General features: G+C 50.6%; 1 protein-coding gene across 1 annotated transcript in view; it reads left to right on the forward strand.

The window, feature by feature from the left end:
* The first annotated feature begins 3,284 nt into the window (after positions 1 to 3,284).
* Positions 3,285 to 16,115, forward strand: part of LYSMD2 (LysM domain containing 2) — a 28,766-nt gene continuing 15,935 nt past the window's right edge. The window contains exon 1 of the mRNA XM_066592598.1: positions 3,285 to 3,646. Within this exon, the coding sequence (XP_066448695.1) occupies positions 3,404 to 3,646 (243 nt within the window). The 5' untranslated portion in view covers positions 3,285 to 3,403. The remainder of the gene's footprint in view (positions 3,647 to 16,115) is intronic.

A 16,115-nucleotide genomic window follows, 5' to 3' on the forward strand; every position in this document is an offset into this window, starting at 1 on the left:
GCTAAGTTCCTGCACCATATATATTATACCCCTTCCAAATTGTGCACTATGGGCCTGCTCTCTACTGCAACGTGTCCGCGATGCCTGGCTGCAGATGCACGTGTTTTGGGAGTGCGCAGTCCTGCAGGACTACTGGAGGGAGGTGCTTGTCTTCATGGAAGCGCACCTAGGGGCACCGAGGATCATGCATCCTGGAACGTGCCTCTTTGGGCTTGTTGGGGACCTACCGGTGACCGCAGCAACACATATACTGTACAAGCTGCTACTATTCTATGTCAAAAAAGTAATTTTACTCAACTGGAAACATCCTGGGAGGCCGACCAGGAATGCATGGGTCCGGGTGGTCAACGCCGAAATCCCAATGTATAAACTGACATACATGGCCAGGGAATGCCCTGAAAAATTTGATAAGATCTGGGGTGGTTGGGTGAGTTGCCCTGCGACAGCGTTGGGAGAGCCTAGCTAGGTGGTAGAAGGGGAGTGAGGGAGAGGGAAGGACACAATGAAGGACATCGGTTCAATTTGTTCTCTAAGTTAAAGCCCGATCCTTAGATTTTTCAGTTTTCACAATTTTCCTTAAAAGTGTTGCGCCAGGGGGTGGGGTGGGGGGGGGGGTGGGTTCTTTCCCTTTTTTTCCCTCCTTTTTTCTCTTTTGCTGATTGATTACAGCTAATCCATTCCAAGGTTAAATTGTTGTTTAGTAATAATTGTCAAAGGTAAATAGAAAAAAAAAAGCTCTAGCCAGACATTATGTGTCAAGAGGAAATGAATGTGTGTGTATATACAGGTAACGACTATCCCTACCCTGTTTTCCATACAACGTACTGTTTGCTGAATCTTACACCCGCGGTGCCAGCTGCCTGTCTGTATGTTTGTTAACCAACTTCTGGCTAAAGAAAATTCCTTTAAAAAAAAAAAAAAGTCCCATTGACATTCGCATTAAAAAAACGCAGCGATATCGCAGCATTAAAAAACGCAAGTGGGTGGGAGCCCTAGGGCTAGGTTCACACGGCGCGGATTTGCTGCAGTTTAGCTGCGCTTTTTCCGTTGCGGTTTTGTTGCAGAAAAACTGCTTCAAATGTTCTTTTGGCTGGCGGATTTTCTTGCATATTTTGGCCGCTTTTTCGGCTTGGAAAATCCGCAAGCGTTTTTTTCCACAGCGCTTTTTTACTTTTGCAGCGTATTTAAAGGGGTTGTCTCGCGGCAGCAAGTGGGGTTATACACTTCTGTATGGCCATATTAATGCACTTTGTAATATACATCGTGCATTAAATATGAGCCATACAGAAGTTATTCACTTACCCACTCCGTTGCTGGCGTCCCCGTCTCCATGGCACCGACTAAAGCTGCTTCTTAGTCACACGAACAGTCGCGCTTGTGCACCGCAGGATTCTTCTTCTGTCTCCCTCCGGGCTCACGAGCTGCATGCTGGCTCCTCCCTCTTCTCCGCGTCATCATAGCTCCGCCTCCGTCACATGTTGCCGATCAGCCAATGAGGTGGCTGTATCGGCAGTGGAACGCAAGACAGGAGAAGAAAATCCATGGTGCACCATGGGAGAAGACCCGCGGTGCATCCTTGGGAAAGGACCGGTGGCCATCTTTAAAAGAAGAAAAGAAGAAGCTGCAGAACGGTGATACAGGTAAGCGATTTTTTTTTTTTTAAATAACAAAGGGATTGTTTTTAACGCTGCACAAGGTGGGGGTATGTTTAAAAAAAATTTTGCATTTCGGCGCGGGACAACCCCTTTAAGTGCGGATTTTGCTGCATCCATGGAGGCTATGGGGAAAAAAAACTGAAAATCCAAAAGAATTGACATGCTGCATGTTCTAAAAACGCGCCGTAGCTGCATTTCCGCACCGCGGCAGTGCGGAAAAATTTTGCCCTGTGAGAACAGCTTTTTGGCCAAACACATTTGCACTGCAAACGCAGCAGTATTTGGTGCAGTGCGGATATGCAATGGCAAACCGCAGCAAAACTGCACCGTGTGAGCCCAGCCTAAGGGCTCCTGTCCGGACCGTATGCGGAAAGCGCTGCGGGTCTCCCGGTGTGTTTTACAGATCTGCAGACATTGGCTCTGCTGGCAGAGACCACATATGGCTGCGAGGGTATGACACGAACGCGGACATGCGCAGTGGGACTCTTTCTTTTAAAGTCATGCTCTGGCCATTTACTGCGTACGAACACATCCGCAGCGTGCTACGCAGAGGAGAGCGTGCTGCGATGTATTTCTCGTGCGTATCGATACGCAGTGTCTACATACATGTGCATGGATCAAGTCCTTTGACTTTCATTGACTCCATTCACCGCCTATCACACGGCCCTGCAACACACGCGTAATACACAGTAAAAACACGGCCAACGATGGCGTGCCGCCTGTTAGCAGATACGTCGCTGGCTCCTACAAACGAGAGATCGCTCAGCCGTTCACATTCGCTGTGTTACGCCGGCTGCACACGGGAGGATTTGCATTGCGTAATCTGCAACCGGTGCTCGCCTCCGCATCCACAGCAAATACCCCCCAGAGCACGCTACGGAAAGGCGGTCTTTCCTGCCCACGAGCGGAAATCAATTGCGATTTTCCACATTTGGGGGAGGAAAAAAAATAAAAAAACAAAATCGCAGCATGCTCTATTTCTAGGCGGATTATGTGCGGTAGGCTTGAAGTCAATGGAAGCCGTCCGACCTGCGGCCCGTCCGCAATCATCATTGCAGAAAGGCCGCAGGATCCGCATCGTCTTCTGCGACGCACGGCATTATCTGTACTGCGCATGTGTGCCAGCCGGCAAGTCAGATTAGAAGATGGCGGCCGGGTACACGGGGTCAGCGGCCGGGCACAGGGCCGGATTCGTAATCGCACCCCGCCAATGCGAACGACTGAACAAGCGCTGTTTACCCGCATTATTATCGTGAACGAGCCAGCACAGAATACGCAATGAATGAACAGATAATTCATGGCGGGTCGTTGGCGGCGCACACGCGGGGCCATTATTAGCGCTCGTTTTAACGCTAATCATCCTGTGGACGAGGGCCTGCAGACATGTGCAGGAAATGGGGATCATAATACTTCGCCCATGGCGGCCATGATGAAGCCCACTACCAGGGCCGCCGTGTGACCAGCGGCCCGCACAGACCCCGGCCGGGAGGAGAGGATATGTTATGGAGGAGGCAGGCCTCGGCTCCACCGGCCGGTATCACACAGCAGGCTGTGAGGAGATTCCCCGGCAGAGGGAGGCAGCGGCGCCCCCACACAGGGTTACTGTGCAGTACCGTCACACCAGGACGACCGCTCCTCCCAGCGGCTCATATCAGCGCCCCCTGCCGCCGGCCGCGGGTGATGCTGCTGGGGGATCCAGCTCATGTGGTAGTGTTACCGTTACCGGAGCCCCCACTGTCCCGCAGAACATGGCGGACCTCTCCCCGGTGTTGCAGCCGCTCAGGGACGGAGGCAGCCGGCTCGGATACGCCATGTTTCCCGCCTCGGAATGCGAGTCTGAAGCGGAGCTGTCTCTGAGCCTGGCCCGGACCAAGACCCGCTCGTACGGCAGCACGGCCAGCGTGACAGCGCCCTGGGCGGAGAGGTTCGTGGAGCACCGGCTTAGCCCCAGCGACACCCTGCAGGGCATCGCCCTCAAGTACGGGGTGACGGTAAGCGGGGCCTGACAGGGGAGGTGGGCCTGGAGGTGTGCGGGCGGCCTGCCGCTGTCGCCATGGTGACCCCAGAATGTCTGCTGAGGCGGGGCAGCCTGGCGCTGTCACCATAGTAACCCCAGAATGTCTGCTGTGGGGGGGAGCCTGGCGCTGTCACCATAGTAACCCCAGAATGTCTGCTGCACGGGGGCAGCCTGGTGCTGTCACCATAGTAACCCCAGAATGTCTGCTACAGGGGGGCAGCCTGGCACTATCATCTTAGTAACCCTAGAATGTCTGCTGTGCGGGGGCGGCCTGGCGCTGTCACCATAGTAACCCCAGAATGTCTGCTGTTGTGGGGTAGCAGCCTGGCGCTGTCACCATAGTAACCCCAGAATGTCTGCTGTGGGGGGCAGCCTGGCGCTGTCACCATAGTAACCCCAGAATGTCTGCTACAGGGGGGCAGCCTGGGGCTGTCACCATAGTAACCCCAGAATGTCTGCTGCAGGGGGGCAGTCTGGTGCTGTCACCATAGTAACCCCAGAATGTCTGCTACAGGGGGGCAGCCTGGTGCTGTCACCATAGTAACCGCAGAATGTCTGCTACAGGGGGGCAGCCTGGGGCTGTCACCATAGTAACCCCAGAATGTCTGCTGCAGGGGGGCAGTCTGGTGCTGTCACCATAGTAACCCCAGAATGTCTGCTACAGGGGGGCAGCCTGGTGCTGTCACCATAGTAACCGCAGAATGTCTGCTGCAGGGGGGCAGTCTGGTGCTGTCACCATAGTAACCCCAGAATGTCTGCTGCAGGGGGCAGCCTGGCGCTGTCACCATAGTAACCCCAGAATGTCTGCTGTTGTGGGGTAGCAGCCTGGCGCTGTCACCATAGTAACCCCAGAATGTCTGCTGTGGGGGGCAGCCTGGCGCTGTCACCATAGTAACCCCAGAATGTCTGCTGTGGGGGGCAGCCTGGCGCTGTCACCATAGTAACCCCAGAATGTCTGGTGTGGGGTAGCAGCCTGGTGCTGTCACCATAGTAACCCCAGAATGTCTGCTACAGGGGGGCAGCCTGGTGCTGTCACCATAGTAACCGCAGAATGTCTGCTGCAGGGGGGCAGTCTGGTGCTGTCACCATAGTAACCCCAGAATGTCTGCTGCAGGGGGCAGCCTGGTGCTGTTACCATAGTAACCCCAGAATGTCTGCTGTTGTGGGGTAGCAGCCTGGCGCTGTCACCATAGTAACCCCAGAATGTCTGCTGTGGGGGGCAGCCTGGCGCTGTCACCATAGTAACCCCAGAATGTCTGCTGTGGGGGGCAGCCTGGCGCTGTCACCATAGTAACCCCAGAATGTCTGGTGTGGGGTAGCAGCCTGGTGCTGTCACCATAGTAACCCCAGAATGTCTGCTACAGGGGGGCAGCCTGGTGCTGTCACCATAGTAACCCCAGAATGTCTGCTACAGGGGGGCAGCCTGGGGCTGTCACCATAGTAACCCCAGAATGTCTGCTGCAGGGGGGCAGTCTGGTGCTGTCACCATAGTAACCCCAGAATGTCTGCTACAGGGGGGCAGCCTGGTGCTGTCACCATAGTAACCGCAGAATGTCTGCTGCAGGGGGGCAGTCTGGTGCTTTCACCATAGTAACCCCAGAATGTCTGCTGCAGGGGGCAGCCTGGTGCTGTCACCATAGTAACCCCAGAATGTCTGCTACAGGGGGGCAGCCTGGCACTATCATCTTAGTAACCCTAGAATGTCTGCTGTGCGGGGGCGGCCTGGCGCTGTCACCATAGTAACCCCAGAATGTCTGCTGTTGTGGGGTAGCAGCCTGGCGCTGTCACCATAGTAACCCCAGAATGTCTGCTGTGGGGGGCAGCCTGGCGCTGTCACCATAGTAACCCCAGAATGTCTGCTGTGGGGGGCAGCCTGGCGCTGTCACCATAGTAACCCCAGAATGTCTGCTGTGGGGTAGCAGCCTGGTGCTGTCACCATAGTAACCCCAGAATGTCTGCTACAGGGGGGCAGCCTGGGGCTGTCACCATAGTAACCCCAGAATGTCTGCTACAGGGGGGCAGCCTGGGGCTGTCACCATAGTAACCCCAGAATGTCTGCTGCAGGGGGGCAGTCTGGTGCTGTCACCATAGTAACCCCAGAATGTCTGCTACAGGGGGGCAGCCTGGTGCTGTCACCATAGTAACCGCAGAATGTCTGCTGCAGGGGGGCAGCCTGGTGCTGTCACCATAGTAACCCCAGAATGTCTGCTGCAGGGGGCAGCCTGGTGCTGTCACCATAGTAACCCCAGAATGTCTGCTACAGGGGGGCAGCCTGGGGCTGTCACCATGGTAACCCCAGAATGTCTGCTGTGGGGGGCAGCCTGGCGCTGTCACCATAGTAACCCCAGAATGTCTGCTGTGGGGGGCAGCCTGGCGCTGTCACCATAGTAACCCCAGAATGTCTGCTGTGGGGTAGCAGCCTGGCGCTGTCACCATAGTAACCCCAGAATGTCTGCTGCAGGGGGAAAACAGTAGTTTGACGCTGTCAGCATAGTAACCCCAGAAGATTTCTGCTGCAGGGGGGCACTGGACAGGGGGCTCCTGGAGACTCTTCACACAGCGCAGAGTGGATGCCTGTATGTGTGGCGGGTTCTCCCAATGAGCCCCCGGTGGGATATAAAAGGGTGCAGCAACATCAATAATGGCAGACATATGGTGAAATGCGCCAAAGTAGTGTCACGTAGTGAATGTAACTATGCGGGCAGCCGGTGCCAGCCCTGCTGGGAGCTTCCCTGGAAGTAGTCTCCAGTCACACTAATATGGAGGCCTCTCTTCTGCAGCGGTAGTCCTGCGGTACGATGGATACCCCGCTGTCCGGCAGACCGCGTTCATTCCATTGTAGATAGTCACAAACGTCCCAAAAACTTTTCGCGGTAAAATGATGGACAACATAGTCTGTTGGGCGCCATTAGTGTCTGTCACATGACCTCTGTCGCCGGCTGCCATTCCCTTGTGTTCCTATGATGGGATGAAAACCGGACTGCCCGATGCAGATGTGAAGACCCGCTAATGGGTGCTGTTGTACCCATCGCTCTGCGGGGAGGAATAATGTACGCCGCGCCATTCTCTCCTCAGGTCCCTGTAGCGCGATGTAGGAGCCTCATACCACACGGAGTTGTACAACCGCTGGCTTTGTCCGCTAGGGGCTGTTCACACACGCGTGTTCTGTCCGTGTCTTATACTGACTGAACACGGACGGCTCACCGAACCGGGAATTACATCGGTCTGTTCAAATGTGTTTTTTGTTTTTTTTGGCGCACCGATATTGTAGCTAAAGAAGAAACCAAACCCAGTCTGAGCCCGCGCTTCTATATCGGTCTTTAGGCCTGATGTCCGGGCGTTCTGCTCCGGGTTCCACAGCAAATGATTTTTCCTCTTGCAGCTGAAAAATCGCAGCCTGTGCCCTTTCACTGCGGTCCTTGCACTGGCAGCTTCCATTTAAATCCATGGAAATTGCCCGCCCCGCGGCCTGTCCGCAAGGAGATGGAAAAAACAAACTACCACGCCGGCACGCTGGCCATCACTTCCACGCACATCAGGAGTACAGAAAAGTGTAGACACAGACAGGAACACTGGGCCGCCGGCCATAGGCACGGGCAGATTCTGTGTGGGATGCCCCATGCCGAGTCCGTACGTGCCCGTGGACATTTGAGGCCTTATTCACAGACCAAAATCGCCTGTTGGGCCTCATGTCTACGGGTTGGGTCGGGTTCCACATCTGGAATCAATCCATGCCTGCGGCGACCCCGTGTTCCTAGCCGTGTCCACGTTTTTCTGTACTGCAGATGTGTGCAGAAGCGCCAGCTGGCGTACGTGCGCAGTAGAGGTTTTTTAATTTTAAACTCCTTTCCCGCAGGCCTCAGATTGGACAGTTTCCATTGACTTCAATGAAAGCCGTCCATGCGGGAGGCGCACTGAAGTGGGGCATGCTTCTATTTGATTTCCGCACCCAAAGGTCCGCATGCTCTAATTGAGTTGCAGATGCCCATGTTTCCCTATGGGCAGCTTGAACTGCGGATCATCTTCGTGTGGATTCTGCAATTCACATCCGCCCGTGGACATTGGGCCTTAAAGTCTATAAGTGCATTTAAAAAAATTAAGTAAATGACTAAAAATGCAGCTAGCATACAGTACGGTAGTAATTTTTCTTTACACACCCTGTTATCTGCAGACTGTGAAAATCACTTGGGCAAAAAAACCCTTTATGCACACAGTGAAAACAGTGCATTTTTTGCAGACCAACACGGTGTACGCCCGGTGAGTGAGCACTTACACTGCCAGCTGTAGGTCCAGCGTGACGGCAGGAGAGAACAATTCCAGAAATGTACTGCAGTGCGAGCGCTGTCATCGTCTGCAGCGGCGTGTATAGGAGGCTGCTCTCATAGCTGTTCCCAAGGATTCACTTCCCTGCTCTGCTCCGGGAGAAGGGAATCCCCGCAGCCAAACGCTTCCATTTATGGACGGAACTGAACAGTCTGGGACGGAAGGAGAAGTTCTGCATGCAGCGATTTTTATTTATTTATTTTTTTAATTATTATTTATTTATTTATTTATTTTTCCTTCCGTTACTTGCAGCCGAATCCGCTGCACAACGTCCGGCCGGAGATTCCGACTAAGATGTGAAAACGACCTTAAAAGGTTATCCAGCCTGTAAAAATGTCTCCTTCCTGCACAGCTGACAGAACACATCTAGAACTGTCTTCCAGAGAAGTCAGTGAGTCCTGTCCGTTGTGTGAAGAGCCCATGAAGCCGCTGTAAAGCGTCTCTCTGCAGCAGGGGCCAGATGGTCGCCCCCACAGTCATGTACAGACAATAGAATGAAACTTTCTACAACCAGAAAATATAAACAGATTAAAAAAAGGAAAATGTTTCGTTATCTGATCTTAACTAGTAAAAATAGAAGTCTAGGTCATCCATTCCCTTCTGCACTCTTGTAAAGATGTACCGCGTCATCAGACGTCCGCTGTAGTCTGCACACTGCCTGCATCAAGGCTTTCCAGGCAAGTACTAGAGATGACCTATCATCAGGATATGATATCAATAGTTGATCACCAGGAATCCACTGCTTAGGATCCCCGGTAATCAGTTGATTATCCGTCCGTTGTCAGTGTAGCGGAGCTGGACATCATCATTGAGTCGGAGCTTGAGGTCTCCGAGGTGGCTTCGCTCCCAGTGATATCGAGGAGACAAAGCCACCTATTGCACTTCTAGCTTCGACCTTGGTGGTGGACTGGACGATCAGCTGATTGCTGTGGATCCCTGGCGATCCACTGACGATAGGTGGCAGGTATCCGGGCAAAAAAAATAAATTACCTAGGAGACATTGGCTCCTAAGCTGAAAAATGTAGGACCAAATCCAAATTTTTGGTTGGCAAGAAAAGCCGTTAAAATTGATCTAGCCTATAACGTATTGTAATAGAGCGTACTGAGCGCCGCCTCCCTTCCTGCATCTCTCCCGCAGTAAGCGACATTCAGTCATTTTCTCAGGGCGCTATCACGATCACCAGTGTGAAGGAGCCCTTCAGTTCCTTTCAGACTATCCGATTCTCGTTTGGGAAAGCGGGTGACATCACTGCTAGCTCATTCGCTATCGTGCCGCCTGCTTAGACAGGCTCATTCATCATTGACTCCTTCAACGAGAATCGGTCAGTATTTACATTAGCCAAACGCAATGCAAACGTGTAAACGCAGCGAGAAGTGAACGAGTCAACAACGATTTTTATGGCTGCATAAAAGGAACAACGAACAAGAAGCGAACAATTCTCGTTTGGCGTTCAGTCGTAGGCTCGCGTTTAGACCGAACTATTATTAGCTTTGGATCGCTTCAATGTTTGTTTGTTTTTCTTGTTTTTTTTAATCAATAATCCTTCCGTCTAAAAGGTTGTGTTATGAGCAGCGGCGGCTGCCATTAGCGCTCACGTTTTATCAACATTTACCGGGATGAGTCGGCAATTAACTTTATTACGCAAGTGTTAACACTCATGTAATACCGTGTTTCCCTGAAAATAAGACCCTGTCTTATATTAATTTTTGCTCCAAAGGAGGCACTAGGTCTTATTTTCGAGGGATTTCTTATTATACTTACCTAGCAGGCGCAGTCCAGGACCTTCCGCTGCTCTCCGGAGCGCCATCAGGCTTCCTGCAGTCCTCGACCGCCCACAGAAGATTGCTTCCTGGTTACGCGATTCATAAATCCCGCCTCCAGGAACCAATGCGATGGCTGTGATCAGTACATCCAGCACTGCATTGATTGGCTGAGCAGTGCTCGAGAACCAATCCCAGTCATCGCTTTGTGGAAGCGGGATTTACAAATTGGCCAAAAGTCGTGGCTCAGCCAATTCATAAACCTCACCTCCACAACTCAGTAGCTGTGATTGGTTCTTGAGCTCTGTGTAGCCAGTTACGGCCATTGAGTTGTGGAGGTGGGATTTATGAATTGGCTGAGCCGTGGCATTTATTGGCCAATTCATAAATTCCGCCTCCACAACATGATGGCTGTGATTTGGTTCTCAAGCGATGCTCAGCCAATCAATGCAGCGCTGGATGTACCTATCACAGCCATCACATTGGTTCGAGCGCTCCATTGATAGGCTGAGCAGCGCTTTGAGAACCAATCGAAGCCACCACTTCCTGGAGGTGGGATTTATGAGTCCCGTAACCAGGAAGCGATCTTCTGTGGGCGAACAAGGACTGCGGGGAGCCTGCCGAAGCTCCCGAGAGAAATGGAAGGGACGTGGACTGGGCCTGCTAGGTAAGGTATTGCTTTTTCATTTTTTTTGTAATGCAACTGGGGCTTATTTTCAAAGTGGGGCTTCTATTTCAAGCCTCCCTATAAAATCAGGGTAGGGCTTATTTCAAAGTAGGTCTTATTTTCGGGGAAACTGGTTAGGAGGCTTATAGCGCTAATTGCCTGGCTATTTCTGCAAGTGCGCCAAGAAAACCTGTACACTAGCTGCAGCTTCTAGTGCATATGTCATAGCACCCTTGGGCTAGCCACACGGGTGAGCGCGAATTGGGCAGCAAATCACAGCTTGGTATCGCACTTGCCATCCATGTGAAAACCTTCTCGCATCACTCCGGGGATGAAGGGAATCCCTGCTGGCAGGTGTCACAGCTGTGTCGCAGGATCGTAGAGCTCTCCTGTTGTTTTCAATGGGACCAGTGATGCTGCCGCCAGCCTCATTGCAAACAATGGGCGCTGTGATACGAGATCACACAGCCATATAGAACATGCTGCAATTTGTGTCCTGCATCGTCAAGCAGGCAAACATCGCTCATGTGTAAGACCCTATTCAAATCAATGGGGTTCATATTTGTGCGTCTCGCAATGAACAAATCTTGCACGATTTTGCCGGCCTTAGGCTAACTGCACATGGGTGAGCGTGACTTTGGCGTGTGTACAGGGGGCTTCCTGACAGGTTATGTTGGGGGAAAGGAGGACTGGGAATGTGACATTTTAATGCCCAATCCTCTTATGCCCTTGGAGATTGTCCGTCTCCAGAGCTGTCCGACTGTCCTCATGGAAAACCCCCAGTGTTCAGCCAAACTGACCGGCCATGTGTTTGGGGGAGTTGGTGAAAAATGGCCGTCAGCTGAACAAGCGTCTGGCTGAGAGCTGTTGGAGGAGTATGGGAGACTAAAGGAGAATGCAGGAGTTACTTTTTAGTTCCTCTAAAGCAAATTGTCTTGAGAACAAGTTTCCTGCGTCTGCGTATCTACAGGGGTTATACAGACTTGTCATTGGTGTGGATTTTTTTCTTTTTCTTCATGATCGGAAATATGAACAGGGTACTCGTGTTGACACAACCCCTTTAGGTGGGCTTTATACGGCCGAGAATCTCACGCATGTTTGGTGGATATAAGACTCCCAAAACTTGCATGCACATGAACCCCATTCTTTTGAATGGAGTCATATGCATGAGCGATGTTTTCCTCGCCAGTTGTTTCCAATGGGGCAGTTAAACACGTTGTGTGTTCTGCACGTGAGTGCAATGCCAGGTTTCACATTGAAAACAATTGGAAACGCTTGCTGATCCTTTAGGCTGGGTTCACACGGGGCGTATTCCCGTCGGAAATCTCGCGGTTTGGCCGCAGCAAAAACCGCGAGATTTTCGCCGGGAAAACCGCCACGGTTTAAGCCGTGGCGGCTTTGAAGCGGCCTGGCCGCTCGCTTTTCCGTTGCGGCCAGCGCTCCATAAAGGAGATCGCGGCCGCGACGAAAATAAACAAAAAAAAAAAAAGTAAATAGACATGCTGCATCTTCTGAAACCGCGGCTGCGGCAGCTGCAGCCGCGGTTTCAGCCGGACTTACCGCAGCGGATTGGCCGTCCCGTGTGGACGAGATTTCTGAGAAATCTCGTCCACATGGCTGGCCAATCCTGAGATTAGCGGCCACGGACGGATTTGCCGCGGCCAAATTCCGCACGGCAAATCCGCCCTGTGTGAACCCAGCCTTAAAGCACCTGAAAGCCACGTGGGGGGATTGCTCTTCACAGAAGTGATGGGAGGTGCTTTCAGCCGTGTGTCGGTACCAAATATGTGGGATTTATAATTTTTTTTTTTTTTTTTAATTTTTTAATGTGAAATATGAGAAAAAGCATTAAAAAAGGGTTTTTAAACTTTTTTTACATTTTTATTTTTTGCACTTTATTTTTCTCTTTTTTTTACACTATTTGTGTCCCTCTGAGGGACTTTTACTGCAGCACTGCAGATCGCTGCGATAAGGCATGGCAGGACTTCTCTCCTGCCATGCCTTATCGCTTACTATAGCGATCTTAGGCAATGGCAATACAGGATGCCGGTATGTTATCACGAGAGCCCGGCTGGAGTCACAGAGGGAGCGCGCTCCCTCTGAACTCTTTCCCTGCCGCGATCTGCTCAGATCGCGGCAGGGAAGGGGTTAACAGTGGGGGGGCGCATCTCCGATGCCACCCGCTGTTGCAGCAGGACGCCGACTGACAGCTGGCTCCTGTTGCCGGATAGTGCGAGATCTGCTATGATCTCGCGCTATCCCCATGACGTAAGGGTACGTCATTTTGCGGGAAGTACCTCGCTCCCATGACGTACCCTTACATCATGGGGTGGGAAGGGGTTAACAGGTGTTTTTGTTTTTTTTTTTCGTTTTTTTTTTGTTTGGTGTGTTTTTTCTAATGAAATGGAAATCTGTCTCCCTTCCATCTTCTGATATGCGTTCTATAGTGAATAAAATATGATCAGATGAGATTTCCAAATCATTGCATTTTTATATTTACATTGTAGACAGCGTCCCAACTTAGAATTGGGGTTGTATGTAGTTGACTTGTCAGGTATTTACCATAAGGAGTTAAGTCCGTGCCGGAACATTAGCATCCTGTTGTTCTTATGGCTGTGCACCCAGGTGTAGAATCTGCAGTTTCAGGCCATTTGTCACATGTCATGTTGTATGCAGTAAATGACTTTCCGTGTTGTGTGAGACAGAAGGGCAGCCTGACCCTATGTGTGACCACTGAGCTCAAAGCAACAAGTGGGTATAACACTTGCTATACAATAAGTACTTGGAAATGCTTCTCATATCTGTTGTCACATTCAGTGCAATGAGACGCACAAGTACATATGTGAGGACTGTAGACCCAGAACTGCTACGTGGACACAGATTTTGCAGTGAGCTTTGTATTAGTTAAAGGGGTTTTCCAAGGAGAATACTATTGATGATGTATCCTCAGGATAGACCATCAATAGTTGATTGGCTGGGGTCGTCACTCTGGACCCCGACCGATCAGCTGAGCGGGTACATGCTGTCAGCGCCGCACATACCTGTTGGAGGTTGGAGTGGAAGCAGTGGAAGTCTCCGCGCCCATCTCAGTGCAGTGGCCGGCGCTTGTAAATGTGGGCACGGCTCATGTTGATTTCAATGAGACGATACTAGGACGATAATAGGACATACTGCGATTTTCTTACCATGTGAGTTTTCCGCAATCAAAATCGCAGCTCTTTGCATAGGATTGCATAAACCAATGCAATCCTATGGCAGCGTGCAACGGCGGAAATTCTGCTCTTGTGGATTCGGCCTAAGTGGTGACAAACATTTGTCACTTCTCCCAATTGAGCACCCAGCTGAGAACATGTATAAAAATACATATATAATTACACGCAATGCTACGTAGACAGCTGGTGTTCTTAAGGCTGCTCTCATACAGGCCTCTGTTACAACTTTGCATTCGAAACGTGTTTTAACGCGTTTTCAAACAGCGGTTCCGACTGCTTTTTGCAGCTTGCTGCTCTGCAGTTTTTTAATGCATCCCATCATTACAATGGGTGATGAGATGCGTTAAAAAGTGCTGAAAAGCACTAAAATAGAGCAGACTGCGTTCCAGAATCGCAGTGTTAGAAACTCTGCGTTCGAACGCTCTTCTGAGAAGCCCATTGAAATCAATGGAGGCATATTACAGCGTTTCAAACCCTGTAAAAAAAACAATGTGTGTGAGAGGGGCCTTAAGTGGTTGGTAATTGGTAAGGCCATCTTCTATCAATTTACCTGACACACAAGTGCATGAAGGCGGAGAAGGCGATCTGTTGTGTCTGCTCTGTGCAAATCCATTACTTTATGACGATCAGTAGAAGCTCAACTCAGACATTCGCTAATTGTCGGTTTGTGTCATTGTCATCCAGAATGGCAGCCTGCACTCACCAACTATGGATGGTAAGGCCGGTTTCTCTTCTGCGTTGGGACCTTCGGCCCGAGATTCCGTCGCCGATGTGCCTGAAAATATCGGGAGGGAAATCTTTACATCCAACACTTTTTCTTCTGTCTGAGCAGAAAGTGGGCGAACCCCATTATAGTCAATGGGTTCAGCCCGGCGCTGTTCGGTTCAGTCCAGAGACGGAACCATTTAGCCATGGGGATTCCCTTTCCAGCTTCCCGAGCGGAGCAGAAATGCAGAATCTCTGGCGCAAGTATGAAAGCACTCTCATTTAGAGCTCGACTATCTAAAATCTCTACGGTAGAGCTAGCTAGCTCCCCCTAATGGTGACTGCAGGTGGGTAGAATATTATCATTTAAAGGGGTTGTCCTACAAAAAACATGGTTTCTAGTTGTTGAATGCAGCACATTATTTTATTTTTAATAGAAAAAAAAATATAATATTTTTTAGAAACCTTCATCTCCATAAATTGCAGGACTAATGCTAGAGTAGCACCACCTGTTGTTTTTATTGAAGAGCCTTTTTGTGTCGCGTCCACTTCAGTTATTGTTCCAGAGCGGTCACACCTACTCAGTCTTTCTTCTCTACAGTAACGTTGTCTCACTTTTATTACTCGCTCAGCATCTCTTCTGACAGAGAAGACACAGCAGCTTCAGAATTGTCCGCTCATCACACCAGGGATCCCTCCACACACCCAGTAGAGCAGAGGAGGAAGCAAGACTGAGGCTGGGTTCACACGGGGCACAATTGGCGCGTAATTTCTGTGCGGACTTTCCGCACGCAAATTCGGCTTGCAATCTTAAACTGAGACTAACCAGCAAAGTGGACGAGATTTGCAAGAATCTCGTCCACACACCGCGGACAGTCCGTTGCGGCCAAACTGTGCTGAAACTGAATTCAAAGCCGCGGCATGTCAATTGTATCGCCGTTTCCGCTGCGGGTTCTTCTCTCTCTATGGGGAGAGATTTCCACAGCAGAACACAGGTGGACAAGCCACTTCAAACCTGCTTTGACCAGTGCGGGTTTTGAAGCTGCCTTACCGCTGTGGAAATCTTGCACAATTTTTGTCCCGTGGGAACTTGGCCTAAGGGAGTATTTGCGCAAATTATTTTCCTGTACGAGTTACTTCTGATTGCAATCTGAATGGAACTCGCACGGGAAAAGAGCCGTTGACTTCAGTGAGTTTACACACATGACCAATTTTTCTGAGATCCAATAATCGCAGCTTGTCCTACTTCTCGGTGATTCTTGTACAAGAATCGCTCATTATTTCCGTAGTGAGGGTGAAAAAAAATCACACTAAAATTGCATGCAAATGTGGGGATTTTTTTTCCATTTTAACTATAGAAAGTGAAAATCATATGTACATCAATGCGAATCCTGCTGGAACGCATCGTTCACACGTGAAAATCGCAGGAAAGAGTGCGCAGTAATGGGATTTTCTCTGACCTACATTGCACCCGTCTGTAAGCACAGCCCGGGCATGTGGAACAATTACTGAGGATGGATTTAACTGGAGACAATATTTTCAGGACAACCAATTTAAAGGGAACCTGTTGCCTCACTACAGCACTATAAGTTGTGGTGCTGTCAGGGCAGGGAGACGGGTCAGGCACCTTTTTATATATATACTCACCTGCTCCCTGGTTCCAGCACTGTTATCTGCCAAAGGTTGTGTGTCGCATGGAGATCTGACTCTCGCAATTGCCATGCGTGCGCTCCCTCATGGCAAATGGGGAGTATAAGAACGGAGGGTCCTGCAGC

The sequence above is a fragment of the Eleutherodactylus coqui genome, chromosome 2, assembly GCF_035609145.1.
Source record: "Eleutherodactylus coqui strain aEleCoq1 chromosome 2, aEleCoq1.hap1, whole genome shotgun sequence".
NCBI classification, from domain to species: Eukaryota; Metazoa; Chordata; class Amphibia; order Anura; family Eleutherodactylidae; genus Eleutherodactylus; species Eleutherodactylus coqui.